We start from the raw sequence: 21357 nt of genomic DNA on the forward strand, positions 1-21357 counted from the left end.
TCTCAGGGACAGCAAAGAATTCTCTCTGCCAGCACCTGGAGTCTCTGGAGAGACTCCTACTCTGCCCTGTGGTGCCCATCCAGTTCCTGGGACCCTGAAAGGAGAAGCTGGCAGCCTAAGAGGAAGAAATCCATGCACCTTGCCGTGTGGGGAAAAGATGGACAAGACTCCGATCTGCGGCTGAACAAAACGAGGCGCCGCCGGCTCCATGGCTGAGAATCGACGCTCGCCGGAAACACAACCGAAGGAGCGACACACGGAGCAGGAGAAACGACGCGCAGCATCACTGACAGAGGCTGGGAGATTGCCTCCTGCGCTGTGGTGTTTTGGGATCATGTGGCTGGATTTCTGACGCGAAGCATCATGTGCAAAACGCAAGGCCTACCTGGACCCAAGCACAGATCGAATCGACGCATCGCTCTCCTGTAGAGAACAGACGCACGCCAACTTGACAGAAGGGGGAGAAACGACACAAGGTCTCGCTCGTGATAGACGCACAACAAGCCCTTTTTGACACACCCACCCGCGTGAGGTTATTTGATACACACCAGATATATTTTCACACTAGCAGCGCTAGTGTGTTTAGAAATACTTAGACTTTTTGCATTTTTATTGATAACTTGACTTGTGGCTTTGTCATTTTGGTCTTGTTTAGATAAAAATTTCCTATTTTTCTAAACTGCTGTTGTGTCATTTTGTAGTGTTTTCATTAAGATACTGTGTGCTGGTACAAATACTTTAGACCTAGCACTCTGAAGTTAAGCCTTCTGCTCTGCCAAGCTACCAAGGGGGTAAGCAGGGGTTAGCTGAGGGTGATTCTCTTTTACTCTGACTTGAGTGAGGGTCCTTGCTTGAACAGGGGGTAACCTGTCAACCAAAGACCCCATTTCTAACAGGGAGCTAACAGAAATTGAGAAAATAGTCCCTCGCGCAATGCAAGGTTTGGTGTTAGCAGAAGGTTAAGTCACCCAATCTAAAAAAATAAACCTGAAATGTTACACGGCCGGAATAATAGGCAGGAAAAGCCACTGAATCAGGCAGGACCAGGGATTTGTGATAACCAGAGCACAGAAGGGATGCAAGTAGAATTTTGTTGCTTCAAATACACTAACAATTTTTAAAAAAGTCTGTAGATGAGACCTAAAAATAGCAGGTATACATAGTTGAATCCAACAATACGCTATAATTCATGTTCATGTGCTGTGATGTTTTGTCACCTTCATTGTGAAAGCAAGTCTTTGAAACTCACCAATAACAGCCCTGCCCAACTCCCACCCAATATAAAGAGAAAACTATAACCAACCACTTTTTACATGCAGTCAGGGACTCAAGAATATGATGTAAACTTTAATTATGGACATTTAAAATGATACAGTACAAGATTTACTGATTCAACTAAGCCACGCACGATTCACATCCTTCAACCAATTAGTCTTGGCGATTTTCAGTTGCTTCTTAATACTAACAGCCACACAGCAGTGGACTAACAGAACTGTTTTTATTCGTTGTTGTAACATTTGTAGAAGTCTTAGTTTTGACTTTCCTAAACTTTTGCTTATCTGTGCTGCATTTACAGCAAACGCTGGGTATTGTCCATATATACTTATTATCAGGCCAGAGCCGTAATTGCAGCACGTCAGACTAAGGAACAGAATTGTAATTGCCCTAGTTCCACGGGTACCTTTTACTATTGTATACTGCATGCTCTCAGTTCGCCGGTGAAATGGCAATTGGTCATCTTGCTCTAAGAAGCAATCAAAGGAGGACGATCATCACTGAGCAGCCGGCACACAACTGCTGCCATCCAAGGTCTGCATTTGTGCATTTAAAACGGCTTTTTACACGGCAACAGCTTAACTTCCCATCAACCACAAATAAATGATGAAGTAAACCCCTTCTTTACCACGCTGAACCTCACAAAATAAAAGGAACAAACACCGTTTTGCAAAATATTTGCCTTTATTCGCAAATAAAAGTTTACGCCATGAACTCGTAGGGAATTGGCTCCAACAGTTCGGGTTCTTTGCCCAGTGTACTAACGAAGTGCGCTGCGCTCGGTGCTTTGGGCTACATTAAAACAAAAAAAATTGAAAAATGAGTTAGCCCTCAGTTTGCAATGAACAAATTAAGAGGTATACATTTAATATGCTCTCAGTACCGGTGAAATAATTTACTCATTTGTACTTTTTTAAAGTAATCATAGGAGAAAATCATCATTGAGCATTTTTTAAACAAATATTAAGGACACTTACTACTGAAAGCCAAGTTTCATAACATTGTTAAAATATTCTTTCATGCGTGAGCTTCGAGGCACAAAACGGACACGAATTTATAGAAGCACGCTATTTTACCTGGCGTTTCAATTCAACCCACAATCCTTTCTCCTTGGCCTCTGTTTTCTTTCTTTCATTCTCCTTGACCCGCTTCAGGAAGCTGTCTCTGCTTTTTGAATGTTTAATATGCTCAATACGCACGTTAATTCTCTTGGCAAGAATTTTGCCTCTGTGAAAGGAACAATGCAGATTTGTTTTGTTTTTTTTATTTTTCTTAACAAAAAATCCAAATAATAGATTTTGTATTATAATGAAAATGTCACTTACCCAGTGTACATCTGTTCGTGGCATCAGTCGCAGTAGATTCGCATGTTCTGCAATAGCTCGCCATCTGGTGTTGGGCCGGAGTGTTACAAGTTGTTTTTCTTCGAAGAAGTCTTTCGAGTCACGGGACCGAGTGACTCCTCCTTTTGTCTCCATTGCGCATGGGCGTCGACTCCATCTTCGATTGTTTTTCCCCGCAGAGGGAGAGGTAGGAGTTGAATTGTAGTAATAGTGCCCATGCAATGGAGTGACTAAGTATGCACCTATTTAAGGTTGAGATGATACATATATAAATAATTGAAGGTAACTTCCAAACTGCTACAGGCTCCCGGGGAGGCGGGTGGGCACATGCGAATCTACTGCGACTGATGCCACGAACAGATGTACACTGGGTAAGTGACATTTTCAGTTCGATGGCATCTGTCGCTGTAGATACGCATGTTCTGCATAGACTAGTAAGCAGTTATTTCCCCAAAAGCGGTGGATCAGCCTGTAGGAGTGGAAGTAGTGTGAAATAATGTTCTTAATACGGCTTGACCTACTGTGGCTTGTTGTGCGGATAACACGTCTACACAGTAGTGCTTGGTGAATGTGTGAGGCGTAGACCATGTGGCTGCCTTACATATTTCTTGCATTGGGATGTTTCCTAGAAAGGCCATGGTAGCACCTTTCTTTCTGGTTGAGTGTGCCCTTGGTGTAATGGGCAGCTGTCGTTTAGCTTTAAGGTAGCAGATTTGGATGCATTTAACTATCCATCTGGCTATACCTTGTTTTGATATTAGGTTTCCTGCATGAGGTTTTTGAAATGCAATAAATAGTTGTTTAGTCTTTCTGATGTTTTTTGTTCTGTCAATGTAATACATCAATGCTCTTTTGACATCTAATGTATGTAGTGCCCTTTCAGCTACGGTATCTGGCTGTGGAAAAAACACTGGAAGTTCCACTGTTTGATTTAGATGCAACGGTGAAATAACCTTTGGCAAAAATTTAGGATTGGTCCTTAGGACGACTTTATTTTTGTGTAGTTGTATAAAAGGTTCCTGTATTGTAAACGCCTGAATCTCGCTTACTCTTCTTAGGGAAGTAATGGCGATGAGAAATGCCACCTTCCAGGTTAGGAACTGTATGTCGCAGGAATGCATGGGTTCAAAAGGTGGACCCATAAGTCTAGTTAGGACAACATTTAGGTTCCATGAAGGAACAGGTGGTGTTCTTGGTGGTATAATTCTCCTAAGGCCCTCCATGAATGCTTTAATGACTGGTATCTTATATAGGGAAGTTGAATAGGTAGTCTGCAGGTATGCAGATATTGCTGCAAGGTGTATTTTAATGGAAGAGAAAGCCAGGTTAGATTTTTGTAAGTGAAGCAAGTAACCCACTACATGTTCTGGAGTTATGTGTAATGGTTGTATTTGATTAATATGGCAGTAGCAAACAAACCTCTTCCATTTACTCGCATAGCAGTGCCTGGTGGATGGCCTTCTAGCTTGTTTTATGACTTCCATACATTCTTGGGTAAGTTGTAAGTGCCCGAATTCTAGGATTTCAGGAGCCAGATTGCTAGATTCAGCGATGCTGGATCTGGGTGTCTGATCTTTTGGTTGTGCTGTGTCAATAGATCTGGCCTGTTGGGCAATTTGATGCAGGGTACCACTGATAGGTCTAGCAGCGTTGTGTACCAGGGTTGCCTTGCCCAAGTTGGTGCTATCAATATGAGTTTGAGTTTGCTTTGACTGAGTTTGTTTACCAGGTAAGGAAGGAGAGGGAGAGGAGGAAAAGCGTAAGCAAATATCCCTGACCAGTTCATCCATAGGGCATTGCCTTGGGATTGTTCGTGTGGGTATCTGGATGCGAAGTTTTGGCATTTTGCGTTCTCCCTTGTCGCAAACAAGTCTATCTGAGGTGTTCCCCAGAGTTTGAAATAAGTGTTTAGAATTTGGGGGTGAATCTCCCATTCGTCGACCTGTTGGTGATCGAGAGAGATTGTCTGCGAGTTGATTTTGGATCCCTGGTATAAATTGTGCTATTAGGCGAATTTGGTTGTGAATTGCCCAACGCCAAATCTTTTGTGCTAGCAGGCTTAACTGCGTGGAGTGCGTCCCCCCCCCTGCTTGTTTAGATAATACATTGTTGTCATGTTGTCTGTTTTGACGAGAATGTATTTGTGAACTATTATTGGTTGGAAAGCTTTTAGTGCTTGAAAAACTGCTAGAAGTTCTAGGTGATTGATATGCAGTTTTGATTGATGTACGTTCCATTGTCCTTGTATGCTGTGTTGATCGAGGTGTGCTCCCCACCCTGTCATGGAAGCATCTGTTGTTAATACGTATTGTGGCACTGGGTCTTGGAAAGGCCGCCCTTTGTTTAAATTTATGTTGTTCCACCACAGAAGCGAGAGGTAAGTTTGGCGGTCTATTAACACCAGATCTAGAAGGTGACCCTGTGCTTGAGACCACTGTGATGCTAGGCATTGTTGTAAGGGCCTCATGTGCAGTCTTGCGTTTGGGACAATGGCTATGCATGAAGACATCATGCCTAGGAGTTGTAATACCATCTTTGCTTGTATCTTTTGTGTTGGATACATGCGTTGTATGATGGTGTTGAAATTTCGAATTCTTTGTGGACTTGGAGTGGCTACTCCCTTTGATGTGTCTATTATGGCTCCTAGGTATTGTTGTACCTTGCGCGGCAGAATGTTGGATTTTGTAAAGTTGACGGTGAACCCGAGTTTGAAGAGGGTTTGTATGATCTGATTTGTGTGATTTGAGCACTCTATGAACGAATGGGCCTTGATTAGCCAGTCGTCCAAATATGGGAACACATGTATTTGCTGCCTTCTTATGTGTGCAGCGACTACCGCTAGGCATTTGGTAAAGACTCTTGGTGCGGTTGTTAATCCGAAAGGCAGTACCTTGAATTGGTAATGTATTCCTTTGAATACAAACCTTAGGTATTTCCTGTGCGATGGGTGTATTGGTATATGGAAATAAGCGTCCTTGAGGTCTAAAGTTGCCATGTAGTCGTGTAGTTTTAGCAATGGCAATACTTCTTGTAGTGTGACCATGTGGAAGTGGTCCGATTTGATGAAAGTGTTCACTACTCTGAGGTCTAGGATTGGTCTCAGCGTTTTGTCCTTCTTTGGTATCAGAAAGTACAGTGAGTAAACTCCTGTGTTTATTTGTGTGTTTGGCACTAATTCGATTGCATTCTTTTGCAATAGTGCCTGCACTTCTATCTCCAGGAGATTGGAATGGTGTGTTGTTAAATTTTGTGCTTTTGGTGGTATGTTTGGAGGGAATTGTAGAAATTCTATGCAATAACCATGCTGGATAATTGCTAGAACCCAAGTGTCTGTAGTGATTTCCTCCCATGCTTTGTAATAATGACCTATTCTTCCCCCCACTGGTGTTGTGTGGAGGGGGTGAGTGACATGTGAGTCACTGTTTAGTAGTAGGGGTTTTGGGGCTTTGAAATCTTCCTCTATTTCTAGGGAATTGCCCTCCTCTATATTGTCCCCGAAAACCTCCTCTATACTGTCCCTGGTAACTGGACGGTGTTGCTTGTGAGGTGCTGGCTTGTGTGCTCTGACCCCGAAACCCCCCTCGAAAGGGCGTTTTACGGAATGTGCTGTAATTCCCTCTGCTCTGCGGGGAGTAGAGTGCGCCCATGGCTTTGGCAGTGTCCGTATCTTTTTTGAGTTTCTCAATCGCTGTGTCCACTTCTGGACCGAACAGTTCTTTTTCATTAAAAGGCATATTGAGAACTGCTTGTTGAATCTCTGGTTTAAATCCAGACGTTCGGAGCCATGCATGCCTTCTGATAGTTACAGATGTATTAATTGTCCGTGCAGCTGTATCTGCAGCGTCCATGGAGGAGCGGATCTGGTTGTTGGAAATGGCCTGTCCCTCCTCAACCACTTGTTTTGCCCTATTTTGTAATTCCTTGGGCAGATGTTCAATGAGATGTTGCATCTCGTCCCAGTGGGCTCTGTCATAGCGCGCAAGTAGTGCCTGGGAGTTCGCGATGCGCCACTGGTTTGCAGCTTGTGCTGCGACTCTTACCAGCTGCATCGAACTTGCGGCTTTCTTTATCTGGGGGTGGTGCATCTCCAGATGTGTGAGAGTTGGCCCTCTTTCTAGCTGCTCCTACAACGACAGTCTGGTGGCAGCTGTGTAGTGATGAAAACCGGGTCTGTAGGAGGCGCCTTATACTTTTTTTCCACCCTTGGTGTGATTGCCCTACTTTTGACCGGCTCCTTAAAGATGTCTTTTGCGTGCCGGAGCATACCAGGGAGCATAGGCAGGCTTTGGTACGAGCTGTGGGTGGAGGAGAGTGTGTTGAATAAAAAATCATCCTCGACCTGTTCTGAGTGGAGGCTTACGTTGTGAAATTGTGCTGCTCTAGCCACCACTTGAGAATACGCGGTGCTGTCCTCTGGTGGAGATGGCTTCGTAGGGTATGCCTCTGGACTATTATCTGACACTGGGGCGTCGTATAGGTCCCATGCGTCCTGATCTTGGTCACCCTGGCTCATGGTGGTGTGAGCTGGGGAGAGTGATGGAGTTTGTGCTGGTGAGACATTAATCACGGGCTGAGGAGAGGGTGGTGGGGTAACTCTTTTCACCACTTTTGGTTGTGGTGTCTGTTCAGTCTGGAACTCCAACTTTCTCTTTCTCCTAATAGGGGGAAGGGTGCTTATTTTTCCTGTCCCCTGCTGTATGAAGATACGCTTTTGCGTATGGTCCACATCAGTTGCTTGTAGCTCTTCCTCAAACCTATGCTTTTGCATTTGGGAGGTTAGCGAGTGCTCTTCTGTATAAGAGCCTGGAGCTGGGTCGCTTGCAGTCTGTTTCGGCATCGAAACCCTGTCTGCGTGTTTTTTCGGCTCCGAGGTGACTTTTCTTTTTCGGGGCCGAAACCTCTCGGCGTCTATCAGCTTCGGTGCCGCTGTCTCGGCATCGAGCCGTGTCCACACCGGCATCTCGGTGTCGAGGCTTGTCTCCAGCACTTTCTCGGTCCCGAGAAGGCTGCGTGCCGGTGTCTCGACCGGAGTCAGACGACCTCGGCACTGTTTGGGCCTTTTTCGGTGCCGACGGTCGGTCACCGAATTTATGGGTGGAGCCATGGCCGGATGGCAGTGGCGTCCCCTGGGCCTTGTAAATGTGTGTGTGGTTTTCGACGTCTTACTCACGGTTTGTGTATCGTCGAATCCTTCGGAGTCTGAGTCTTGTATCGAGAAGGTACCTTCCTCTTCCTGTTCCTCGAACTCCTGTTGGGCTGTCGGTGCGGACGCCATCTGAAGTCTTCTGGCTCGACGGTCTCGGAGTGTTTTTCGGGACCGGAACGCACGACAGGCCTCGCAGGTGTCTTCGCTGTGCTCAGGTGACAGGCACAGGTTGCAGACCAAGTGTTGGTCTGTGTAGGGGTATTTATTGTGGCATTTGGGGCAGAAACGGAACGGGGGCCGTTCCATCGGCGTTCTTCAGCACGCGGTCGGGCCGACCAGGCCCCGACGGGGGATCGAAAAACTACCCTGACGGGCACCGGAGCTCTTCGATCTTCGATGCGGTGTGGAATCTAAGTACGCCGATCCCGAACGCAACAATACCGACGAAAATCTTCCGAAATTAGCTAATTTTCCGTTCCGAAACTCGGAGCGACAGGAACACGTCCGAACCCGATGGCGGAAAAAAAACAATCGAAGATGGAGTCGACGCCCATGCGCAATGGAGACAAAAGGAGGAGTCACTCGGTCCCGTGACTCGAAAGACTTCTTCGAAGAAAAACAACTTGTAACACTCCGGCCCAACACCAGATGGCGAGCTATTGCAGAACATGCGTATCTACAGCGACAGATGCCATCGAACATACTAATTACTTGTGGTGACATGACTCTAGCTAAAACTACTTGTACATTAACTGAAGTGCACTCATGAAAGAGCCACAGTACTGAAGACTGCTTTATAAAAAGGTAAACATGTACACACTATCAATTTGTGAAAAAGTTACATTATCACCATAGGCCAGGTCAACATACCATAGAGCAATCCTCGCAGTATAGGATAAACCACCCCAACATGTTGCTTAATCCACCGCCCTATCTTCTCCCCAGTGCACATCTGTTCCATTACATAACTATTAGTACATGGAAAATTCACTGACCAATGCTATTTTGTACCCATCAGAGCCCTCCTTGTGACCAGTACATACCAGATCACCTCCGTTCAACAGATTACTATAACCCCCATTGGTGCACAAAGTACCATATCATTGCACAAAGTATATCATTCCACAAAAAAGTATCCAAACTAAAATGAGCTGAACGAAATATCACACCCATACTGCCCACACACTCGCTGATCTACTCACCGCTAAGACGTTAGTAAGTGATAACTAGGCTACCCTTAAACAAGTCAGTTTTTTGTTGAAGCAGATCAATGGTGTCGAAATTCATTGATGAGAAAGATTAAATAATAAGTGAAATGACTAACAACTGCAACAGACCTCAACCTCCTTTCAGAGCAGAGATGGTGTCAGGCAGTTCAACAATTACACACTGAACGGATTGGATAATACGTTAACATAACTGCGTCAATGGATACAAACAAGCAGATGAACGGGCACCAGAAGGCCGTCAGTAACATGACAACCAAGGAGCTCCAACCGCAAGTAACATGCCTGCTACATTCAAGTGCTCTGAAATCTAGATTAGAGATAAAACATACTGCAAAATGACTTTAGTGTGCCAATGTATGACTTGATTAGAGAAGTTCCCCTCAAAGAGGGCAATGGCTTGCCTAAAACCTTGGATAACTATAAATGGAGGAGGAAGTTTGCACCGTTAAGACTCCAGTGAGGAAGGAACAAATAACGTTGACCATACATTACCGGACTAAAGTAGCAAACTATCAAAGTGAAAAAGCAGGAGAGCTAAAAGACTGCCACGTTCATAATCTTAGATTTTTGAATAGGAGTTATCAAATTTAAAAAGTCAAAAACACAACTCAACAACAATTTACAGCTTAACCGTGTTGAAGCAGAATGTGGAGGTAATTCAATTATTTGATGAACTAGAATGAAAATTGTAGAGGCTTGCTTAAAAAGTTGGTGACATAACAAATGAGTTATATAGACTACCAAGTTTTAATAGCACAAATCTGTTTCCTCAGACAGGATACAAGTCAAATAAGTATTTGCTTGTGTTTTAGAAGGATAATTGCTCTGTCCCACTTGAATGACCAGTACAGACACCAGGTCTGCCTAGTAAAGTGAAAATGGGACTGTCAAGCGAAATGGACAAGCCCACAGTGAAAATACTTACTTGACTTGCTTGTTTACAATAATGCCCACTGCATGTTGGGTGACGTTGAATATCCTTCCAGTCTTGCCGTGGTAACACTTGTGCGGCATACCCTTTTGAATTGTTCCCATGCCCTGTGAATGGAAAAAAGGGGATAAAACACTTATAAAAGCAAAATTGCACATCTAGGCTAAAATATTTACTCCAGAAAATACAACCTACGCTTAGGAGGCAAAACACTACAGTGCCTCAAACGTGTCTAACATAGTTAAAGCTGAGCAATTCTCTGTTAAAAGGATTCAGAAAAGAAAGCCGATACAGCAAAGTGAAAGCAAATACACTGATGTGCAGAAACTGCTAATGTCTTGTGTGGAAGAGAATAATAGGGTACTAATAAAATGTATTTGGCCAGACATACTCAATAATTTAGGGATGAGTGTGTGCGTGTGTGTGTGAGAGAATATGAAGAGTGGGAGGCTCAGGCTAGTTTAGGTATAAGAATCCATAAGTTTAACTCCATCTGCCCGAGTTTAGGACAGTGGAAAAGTGGGGTGGTGAAGTGAGCTGAAATTGAGATTGTAGCGTTACATAGGTAGGGGACGAGAAAAAAAAAAGGCAAAAATCCACCAACAGCTAATGGGATGAAATCCTACTTTCCTGTAGCACAGTTTCAGATTCAACAGAGGGCTTAACAAGTGCTGTAGATTAGCTAGAACAGAGAAAATGAAACTCACCTGATCTAACCCTCTACGGACGTACATAAAATGCACCACATAAAATCAAGGTGCTCATACAAACTCAAATAAAATATAGCTTTGTACAGTTTGGTAAACCTCCAGCCACAGGAATTATTTGGTAGAGAATACATTTGTGTTGCAAGGAAAGGCAAGTTATGCCACACATTTTGTGGCATAAACTAGTTTTAATACATGGGGTTCTGCAATCATTATCAAAAACCCAGTCTCACTTGTTTCTCCTTTATTGACAACTTGTGAAGCACGACGTCCCCAATTATAAAGAAATCACCTCTGAACTCATGTAGATTTTTACATCACAATTGCTGCTGCCAGAGCCAGCAGTAAAGGGGAAAGGCAGGTAAGGTCACACGGGCCATAAAACGAAACGAGGGCTCCTTTTCAGTTTTTGTAGATGTACCACGACAATCAGAAAGGAAAAATGTATGGCCACATTCATATTTTTTTTTTTTTTTTGAGTCCCACAGTAGTTAGCAAAACGAAAAAAAAAGTTAGAATTTTTTTGCATGTTTCTACACATTCCACATACACGCTCGCTATTTTGAAGAAAAAAAAAAATGGACTTGTATTAAGCCAATTCCAATATATTTCTGACCATTATCTAAGGGCCTGATTACAACCCTGGCGGTCCGATCTTTGGACAACAAATACAAGTCTGGAGGATGCCGCCAAGCCAGCGGCTTCCAGACGGCATAATTATGACATGCCCATGGGGCTGGCAGCCAGTCCGTGCAGCAGCACTGGCTTCGGCTCTAAAAGAGCAAATGCCAATGCCAGCTGCACTGACTGCTGCCAGCATAATTGGAATGTGCACTGTCTGCCATGGATGACAGTGCGCATTTAGACTGTGCTGACGGGGGCCACTGCACTGCCCACAATATGGGCAGTGCAGAGGCCCCCCCCTCTGCCTCTCCACTGCCCTTTTCATGCTGGGGTCCCCGCCATGAGAAGGATGGCAGAAACCCAAGTCCATGCTTGACCACGGCTTTCACCACCATCGACGCACAGGGACCCACAACTCTGGCAGTCTGACTGACAACATCCTAATCTAGTGGTCAGATCACCACCGGGGGTTGCATTCAACAAAAAAAAAAATATATATATATATATATATATATATATATATATATATATATATATACACACACATACACACATGGTCACGATTTCTGTGTAGTAAAAAGTATGCCTCTTGATCTGGGCATCCTAAATATTTTAAAACTGGTCTTCAGTTTCCGGTTTGTATTATAAGGTTATATACTCGCCTATATACTCGTTATGGACCCACACTAATACTAAAACCATATTATGTTGTGGTCAGCAATAAACATACTTCTTAAATTCAGATAAGACATCAGCTATGAGGGTTATCCAACATTGTACAGTCAAAAAAAACAAGCATCACCAAATAAGCAAGCATAACACAGTAATACGTAAAAACACTACAAACTGACACCACACCAGTTTTAGAAAAATAGCCAATATTTATCTATATAAAACAAGACAAAATACGATAAAAATTCAACATATAGTAATAAAAAAATTAATTCTGCAAGTTACTCAAAAATGCAGTTCCTTGAAGTCGATAGCTCCACCTGGGGCTATCATGGGATCGTGATCAGCAAAACAGTTCAGGCCGGCCCCGGCTTTGCAGGCCAGCTACAGTGTCTGGAAGACCTACAAACAGTACCTTGGATTTGCAGGGCGGTGTGATCCTCGCGGTGAGCTCCGGAGAGCAGCGTCGCTGGCGTCACTGTGTTGGTTCCGGAGTCGTCAGGCCTTTGAGGTCACACGAGTTGCAGATCAAACTCCAGGCTGATGAGGTCAGGTGCGCTAGCATGGATGACGTTGGGGCTGCGGTGCGAAGCGGGATGATGAGACCTGCGGTTCCCACAGGCTACCGGTGCAGGCAGCAGCTTGGTGAGACCAGGGCTGCAGTGAAGTTCTGCGACGTCCACAGGTCACGGTGCAGGCAGCGTTGTCGTCGCTGCTGAAGCGATGTCGTCGGTAGGCCCGAGCCTGTGGTGCTTCGTGACCCTCACAAGCGGTGTCCACAGGCCACAGTGCAGGCAGGATGCCTGATGACCACACAGGAGTCGATGGTGCTGGCGTCGGTGGCAGCAGGAGCAGCGTCGTCAGGGATGCCCAGGCTGCGGTGCGAGCAGGCAATGTCTGAGTGCAGGGCCCACAGGTCGCGGTGCGAGCAGTGGCTCAGTGAAGTCATCCGATAACAGCATCGGGGAGACCAGGGTCGCGGTGCGAATCAGGGCAATGTGCCTGTGTGGCATCTGCAGGTCACGGTGCAGGCCAGCAGTGTCATTGCAGTGGTTTCTACTCTTGAACAGCACAAAAAACACAGTTCCCAGTGCAGCAGGTCAAGGAAACTGAAGTCTTTGGTGTCCCCGAGACTTCCGTCATGAAGCAAGCTCTACTCCAAGCCCTTGGAGAATTTTCTCAAGCAAAGACACACAGCAAAGTTCAACCTCTACACTTTTCAGGAAAAAGCAGCAACTGCAGGCCAGTCCAGCAAAGCAACACAGCAAAGGCACAGTATTCCTCCTTCAGTTCTTTAGCTTTTCTCCTGGGCAGAGGTTCCTCTTGGTTCCAGAAAGATTCTAAAAGTCTGGGGTTCTGGGTCCTCTTATACCCAGTTCTGCCTTTGAAGTTGGCAAACTTCAAAGCAAAGTCTCAAGTGTTTGCAAGATCCTTCCTTGTCCAGGCAAGGCCCCAGACGCAAACAAGGGGGTCGGAGACTGCAGTGTGAGGGCAGGCAGTCCTTTCTGGTGTGAACGACCACTCCTCCCTCCTCTCTAGCTAAGATGCCTCATCAGGATATGCATGCTACCCGCCCCCCCTTTTGCGTCACTGTCTAGAGAGGTGCAAAACAGCCATTCTGTCAAACTGACCCACAGACAATCCACAAACAGGCAGAGTCATAGAATGGTATAAGCAAGAAAATGCCTACTTTCTAAAATTGGCATTTTCAAACAGACAATTTAAAAACAGACCACTAAAAAATGTATTTTTAAATTGTGAGTTCAGAGACCCTAAACTCCATATTTTTATCTGCTCTCAAAGGGAATCTGCGCTTTAAGGATATTTAAAGGCAGCCCCCATATTAACCTATGACAGAGAAGGCCTTGCATAGTGAAAAACGAATTTGGCAGCATTTCACTGTTAGGACATATTAAAAAAACTAGTATATGTCCTACCTTAAACATACACTGCACCCTGACCCTGGGGCTACCTAGGGCCTACCTTAGGGGTGCCTGACATGTAGTAGAAGTTAAGGTTTAGGTCTGGCAAGTGGGTGCACTTGCCAAGTCGAATTGGCAGTTTAAAACTGCCCACACAGACACTATAGTGGCAGGTCTGAGCCACGTTTACAGGGCTACTAATGTGGGTGGCACAAGCAGTGCTGCAGGCCCACTAGTAGCATTTGATTTACAGGCACCTCTAGTGCACTTTACTAGGGACTTGCCAGTAAATCAGATATGCCAATCATGGATAAACCAATCAACAGTACACTTTACACAGAGAGCATATGCACTTTAGCACTAGTTTGCAGTGGTAAAGTGACCAGAGTCCTAAAGCCAACAAGAACAGGAGGAAGGAGACAAAAAGACTGGGGATGACCCTGCAAAAAGGGCCATTTCCAACACAGACCCCCCACCAGCCTAAAGCCAGGGGAGAACAATACCTTGATGTACTTCCATGATTGGGGCGACATAACAGGTACCCAGACCCCCAACAGCAGGGGCATGTTCCAGTTCTACGCCTTCCTGACTCCAGTTAGATACCTCTGTCCATACTCTCAGGGCCCACTAAGCTAACCCATGGGGAACCTCTCCTCACCTGCAGATACCATCTGTGCAGCACCTAACCTTACTTTGCTCACCGATGTATCCCAGGGGCCAGATAGTACTACCAGGGCCAACACAGTGGTGTTGCCTACTCCACCGCCGGGGTGCGACTCTTGTTCCCACCCCACCAGGGCAACAAGCCACATCGGTCACTGACCACTGTCAGGGATGAGAGCCAGGCCCCAGGCCTCTCCAACCACTGTGACTGGAGTGTGTGGGTGGGAGGAGGAGTAGCCCCAGGTGCCTGGCACCCTGTGACTACTCTGTTCCACCAGGTCAGGGATGACAGCCTGGCCCTGGACATCCCCTCAAGGGCTCTGTACCCTCCCCTTAGGAGCAGCACCCCCAGAGTCCAGAATTGTCAGGGTGTTTGTAGAAGCAGTCCTGCACAATTCTCCCACCAGTGCAGGGATGTTAACCTGCAACTGGTCTTCCAACCTGGGGTCTGTACCTTCAGGTTTGGCCAGGGGTGAGGCTTCCCTCCCTCCCTCTACCTCTCCTTCTGGGGTCCTGCACCCCCTATATGATGATCTAATAATGAAGTGTGTGCTTCCTAAGTGCTGGAGGAAGGTGTGCAACAAGATAGTGTGAGATGTGGGTGGGAATTAGACTTTACATTTTAGAATCATGTAAGTGGGGCTGAAAACTGTAAAAGATTAACTCAGCTTGCATTATACAAGGCAGTGCGATTTCCTTTTTTTAAGCCATGCTGTATCAATATAGTTCAACCTTCATCGCCAGCAGTCAAAGCTGAAAGTCTCAATGCTGCAGGAAGTATTGCAGTCACACAAACAGTCAAGCTTGTCTCAAAACAGAATGGTACACTGTATGTGGAAAATGGCTTTGTTGAGCACCAAGCAAGTATAATACTGCTTTGGCTTCCTTGCCTTTTTTCTGGAACACTATATTCATTGGTAATGTGAGCCAATTATTGCAAATATTTCACAAGGTTGGCATTATCATAGTTTAATAAATTTCGACACTAAGAAAGGCAAATCTAATATATAAAATCACCCCCATCTGCAGTGTATACTGACAGTTGTATTTTTGCCTCCGAGAACTCAATTTACGACATAACATGCCATAGTGAGAAACCAAAGGTCTGTGATTTTACAAACACCTTTAAAAAGAGAAAGAAACTATTAAAAAAGGAAGCCAGGCATCAGCTTCAAAGATTGGAACTTGAAACTAAGGGGCTGATCCCCAAAGCCATGAAAGTCAAGTGTAAATTTAAGACAAATCCTGTTGTATTTTTAAGGAATCTTCCATGCCTTTTTAAATTGGCCATAAAATATCAAAAATGGAATACAATATTCGAGGAATATTCACAGTAAGTGCCCTCTTTGCATTAATAGATTTGGATGTTTTGAGCAGATTCTTAAAAAGCATTTGAGTACAATGGCTTTGTCAATCAGTTCATGATTAAAGTACGCAACATCTCTGGTAAACCCATAATGCCATATACTGCTCCGGGTTTCAGCACATTGTTTTCAGGTACCTAGGAAAAAATCCAAAACCCTGCGGCTGCCCCTCCACCAATGCCTTAAGACTTACTCAAAACTGGCGTCTTAAATGAAAAAGAATGATATTGTATCAAGAGCTTGCAGATTAGGGCTCTTCTTGCCAGAAAAAATCGTTCTGAAGAAATACCTTTATATCCACAATGTCCCCCTTCTTGTAGATGCGCATGTAGGTTGCCAGAGGTACAACTCCTGTAACACAAATTATTAAATTAGATAGTACAAAAAAGCACAACAAATCACTGACAAAAACCAAACAATCTGTCATTGGTGGTGTGAAATTAAATAGTGCTTCAGGTGTAATCCAATAAACTTAATATTTAAATATATTTTAACTGGAGTCACCTTTTATTAATCCCCTCTTTGTGCATACTTTAGGTATATCTATCAGAGCACACACATACTAAGTACTGGCTCACCCCGCACAATCACAGAACATGTTCTGCCAACTATGTAAAAAAGGCAAAAAACAAAAAGGTAATATCTGAAAGTTGCAGATACACTGGCAAGTGGCAGAATTTATGCACTGTATAATAAACTGCCAATAGAGTTTAGGGAGCTTAACCATTACTAAAATAATTTAAAAACAAATGTTGTTTATATATAAAACTGCATTAACGTGATTTGTAATTTTAAATCAATAGTCAGTCTGTCCATCTAATCTTTATGTGCAGTCACCAAATGAACTCAGTACGCTAGAAGCAAGGCTACACCAACAGACATTAAAACAAGATCTAGTAACTGAAATAATTCAAAATAAACTCAAAGTAATTTAACAATATACAGAGCGGCCATATAATTCCCCTAAAGCCTGAACATCTATTATAAACCTTGTACAGATCTTGAATGACAGCTTATGTACACATGACAGCGAAAGAAATAGAGTTAATGCACTTGAGGCCATATGTACGAGCACTTTTTGCCATAGACACAGAATGGGTAAAAACCCTTGATACATCTGGCCCCTGGTAACAAATGACAAAGGGGACTCACCATGTTTACGAAATGGTCTAGAGAACATGTAACGTGTTCCTCGCCTTTTTCCTCTGGTGTTCGTCATTTTGGCGATTTACTGAAGACAAGGGGTACAAGAACACACAAAATCAGTCATAAGCAGAAGACAAAAACCCCCACAAAATAATCTGCCATTTAAAATAAGCTATAAAGTTAAACGTGGGGTATGTTATTTATTTACGGTTGTGTCTATTCTAAAACAGCCTTTAGCACTTGGCGAGGTGGCAGCTACTTTATGATAAAACGTTAATAGTGTAGGAGGGAGCTGCAGCTCACCACCACATAAATGTACCGTAGAAAATAAATGACATGCTACACCAAAATAATTGCTTAAAATAACAATTTAAGGCTCCAATATATTTTGCACCCCGTGACCACCCTGCACCTTATTTAGCAACAGTAACATCATAAATGTTTTATATTGCAATCGTATCATACAGTATGTAGAACACAGAGGTATGCGTGGTTACAATGCACAGCAATAACAGCTGAGGAGTAAATTAGTTGCACCAGCTCTATAGCTATAACTGGCACGGAGCAACATCTAAAGCAACAGTTTCTCTCCAAGGGAACAGACTTCATTATAATAATAATATAAATAAATGGGAGTTTTCATCTTACATGTTGCAATACGTGACCTGTCAATGCTATTTTAGAAGGCTGCACTAACATATGGTGGTAGTGTGCTCTAGTGGAAGGACTGAACTTAAAACGGCCACCTGCGTAGCTTGGTTAAGACTGGGAGATTTAGTTTGAATGACTCGCTTCCTCAGGGCAGGTCGTTAAATGCAATTAGGGTCACATTCCTCACTGTTTCAATAAACGTGCCTAGACACTAAGATTATTCTTGTTAAGAGAGCCAGATTGCTGGGTGGTGTGCCAAAGAGGGTGGATGTTAGAACAAACTATACAGCGTTCAGGTAGCAAAGTTTAGAACCCTGTCTCGAGACGTAAAGTAGTAAGGGAAGGGGCAACTAGAAGATTACAGTAGTGCAGTCTACTAACACTAAAGAGCTGATGATTGCGTTAGGTGTCTTGCATGGATATGAGCGCATGATACCTTTATCCAGTAACCGAAATACGTGTTGTACAGTTAGTTATGGAGAATTCCATTTTTATTAAAGGGCTAAGGAGAACTTCAAGAATTCAGGCTGTAGGTGTAAATTTAACAACGGGGGAGAGGGGGATTTAGAACAGCATCAGGAAGATGCAGGTACTTTCCTCGTCACCCGTGTAAGACCTCAGTCATCACTATAACTGTCAACAGAGCCATTAAATGATGGATAGCAGTGCGAGGCAATTCCAGACGTGTGAATACAAGCGAGGGGCAAGAGTGGAAATGTAGGTTTGGCTGTCTAAATAGGTGAGGCAAGAATCAAAATGAGCGGAAGCTATCAGAGCCATACAGTGGGTCTAGAAAATTTGAGAGTTAAGGACAGAGTTCGGGAGGCCCACTGAAAACAGGGACAGTATTGATACAATAGTTAAACAACTGGACAAAAAAAAGCAGCCAGATATTTTAAGTGAGATTTTTGCGTTCCAGACCTAGGATGCCTACCTAGTGAGTCTCTAGAGGGTAATCATCAATGTTGAAGGTTGCAGGGTAATCCCAAACTATGCACAATGAAGTCAGCCTTAGAATGGGAAGGAATAAAAGTTGGACAATGTCAATTGTTGAGTCTGCGCAGGGCACAAAAACCTACTTGGATGGACATATGCTGGGTGTTTATCAATAATAACGTGTGTGGGAGCTGAATATCAACCATTCAAGTACAATGAAGTAAAGAGTTTTACGATGCTGTGCGCTATTTATAGGAAATCGGGGGTCATACACAGAATCAACTTGCAGCTTGATTACTGGGACTGGATTGACAATTGGGTGTTCAGCAGTCGTTAACTGATCAGAATGGGTCATGGTTAAGCGAATATGGAGAGAGAGAGGTGTGTTTGTTAGGGTGGACAAGCCGTTGAGAGCAAGGCTAAAGTGAAGTGACATGGACGTTACTTGGTGTCCTCAAGGCATGTCCGTATTCCCCAAGGTTAGAGATGCGCCTGTTCCCATTGCATAGGGAATTTCATTTTAAAGATGCGGAATGCCGAAAGATATTACGAACAATGGGGTGAGCGGCTGCTGGATAAAATTACTTAATCAAATTATTGGTTGTGCTTAAGTATAGTGAATTCATAGTGTATCGGGAATAGAATTCAGAAAGTGCGCGTTTCCTCTTCGAAATCAAGATGCTAGTTTGGTATAACTGCTAGAAGAATGTTTACATGGATGAAAGACAAGGTAGATTTCGAGCAGTGCTTTAAATGGGCCGGTACTGAGTACCGGCACTTTTTTATTTTGAGAGGGAGAGTACCGGCTTATCTCAAGAAAAATGTAATACTTTTAATTGGAGAGTACCGGCACTTCTGAGAAACAAGCAGGTACTCTATTACAGAGTACCTGCACTTCTATTTTTCCATTTAAAGCACTGATTTCGAGCCTACTTATTCCTAGACACAACAACCAACGCTGGAATTTTCAAGACATACCAACACACATTTCTCCAGGGTGCCATCACGGAAATCAAGTCCTACAACTGTGAAGAAAGTAAAGTGATTTTCACAGGAAAGGGGAAAAACTGATTAAAGACATACTTGTTAAATGATGATGGAATTGGCCGATGGTGAGCTTGGAAAGTTATAAACAAGTACGCGATCAAGGGGTTATCCTTGACAATATGCTGGTGAGCTGCGAATTCTTTAGTAAAGTGATGACAAAAAATTGAGAATAGAATGTGCGAGAATCGTACCGGGGTTGGCGAGTCGTCGTGCATGTTTTAAAACAAACGACAACTGGTGTGTGGTGGTATTCAAAAGATAAAATGCTGTTAGGAGGGAAGTAAAATTCAAACAAACCATTACAACAAACATGGGGGTGCGCATGAAAAAAGCGATACGGCCAACGTGGCAGGCTGTGGAAGTACGCGAGTCCATAGAATCAACCAATTTCTCTCCGACGATTGTGAGGGACTGGAAGATGTAATTACGAAATGATTGGGGGGGGGGGGGGTGATTGTTAGGTTGGTGCTGGGAAAATGTAGATATAAAAATGGTCCACGCCTTCAATGGAATGAAACTGCATGATCGGTTTATAGCCTCTAGTCCAGGAATTGGGATCTACTCTGACTAGCAATACCATTATATTATAGGCTACGTTTTCACAACACGTGTAGCAGTATTAAGAGCGCGGTTGCACAAATGACAGCACGTGAAGACCATAAACGGGTCTTTGCTGAGACATATTGCAAGCTCGTCTGATGGCCTCGCTAAGCGTGGATAGATTCACAAGTCAGAACCGTAAGTCCAGCGAAGCACACATCTGATTGCAGAAACAGAGCAAGTAACATCTCCAGAAAATACTTTATTGCCCGCCCTAACCGCAACACATTTAAAAATAGACGATGAATCCTAATAAGCAGCAGGAAACGCATTCTAAACTCAGGGAATCCCCTGTTCTCTGCCTCCATATGCGCCAGACGATGAAATACTACCACCATCATAATATACGCGAACTCTGATAAACACCCCCTCAATTTTTATAAGCAGACTCAGTTTCGAAAGGTACCAATTTCGGGTATATTCTTAAAATCAGCGGAGCACCCACTCGCACCGCGTTACCTGGAAGATGGCGAGTCCGGCGGAAAGAGAGAGCGTGAGGTCCCCACGGGTCTTACAGGGAGAGTTCCGGGGCTGCCCAGCAGTGTGCCTGATTATATCCGGAAAGAAAAATCAGATCTTGCATCTATATTACAGCCTCTCTGGTACCTGAGCTTTGATCGTCTTCAGTGAAAGAGTCCTCATTTCCCGAGTCGCAAAACTTTAAAGAAAGTGAACACTGTTTCAAAAGTTCGACACCGTACGTGTCAGAAATAGGTCATGGCTTGGACAACCTTAGACGACGCAAGCCAAGCGGCCATCTTAGAAAGATTATTAATGCAGTCATTTGTAACAATAGGCCTGGTACATTACTACATAATTGCGAAATGCGTGCAAATATTGAAGAAAGGTTTAGCACATTCTAATAAGAATTGAGTGCAAAGAATGTTTCGTAAAATTATGTATATTTTATTAGTCATCGTGCAGCACCCTTCGATACAATAAAAACATAAATTACGGGAATTCGCTGTTTTTAATCTAGATGTCACATTATTGCGAGCCTTCTGACTGTGTAGACTAGTTTGTTAGCGCTCAAAGTTGTTTCTTTGCGCATGGGGTTTTCCGGAGACCTCATATTATTTCTCGCGTTTCTCTGTCAGTCGA

At 43.9% G+C, this 21357-nt stretch overlaps 1 protein-coding gene and 2 non-coding genes across 3 annotated transcripts; all 3 read right to left on the minus strand.

Annotated features, from left to right (window-relative positions):
* Window positions 1–1940: 1940 nt before the first annotated feature.
* RPL21 (ribosomal protein L21) lies at window positions 1941–20802 on the minus strand. Its single transcript, XM_069202217.1, has 6 exons — window positions 20716–20802; window positions 17029–17107; window positions 16166–16227; window positions 9919–10031; window positions 2352–2502; window positions 1941–2067 (listed from the first exon to the last, which is right to left on the minus strand). Exons 2-6 carry the CDS (start codon window positions 17093–17095, stop codon window positions 1978–1980), a joined length of 483 nt encoding a protein of 160 aa, XP_069058318.1. The 5' UTR covers window positions 17096–17107; window positions 20716–20802; the 3' UTR covers window positions 1941–1977.
* LOC138252470 (small nucleolar RNA SNORD102) lies at window positions 2147–2223 on the minus strand. The gene has a single exon (XR_011195215.1). It is a non-coding gene; the product is annotated as a small nucleolar RNA SNORD102 (small nucleolar RNA).
* Window positions 9753–9879, minus strand: LOC138252475 (small nucleolar RNA SNORA27). Its single transcript, XR_011195219.1, has one exon. It is a non-coding gene; the product is annotated as a small nucleolar RNA SNORA27 (small nucleolar RNA).
* Window positions 20803–21357: the final 555 nt, after the last annotated feature.

This window comes from Pleurodeles waltl, chromosome 8 (assembly GCF_031143425.1).
Source record: "Pleurodeles waltl isolate 20211129_DDA chromosome 8, aPleWal1.hap1.20221129, whole genome shotgun sequence".
NCBI classification, from domain to species: Eukaryota; Metazoa; Chordata; class Amphibia; order Caudata; family Salamandridae; genus Pleurodeles; species Pleurodeles waltl.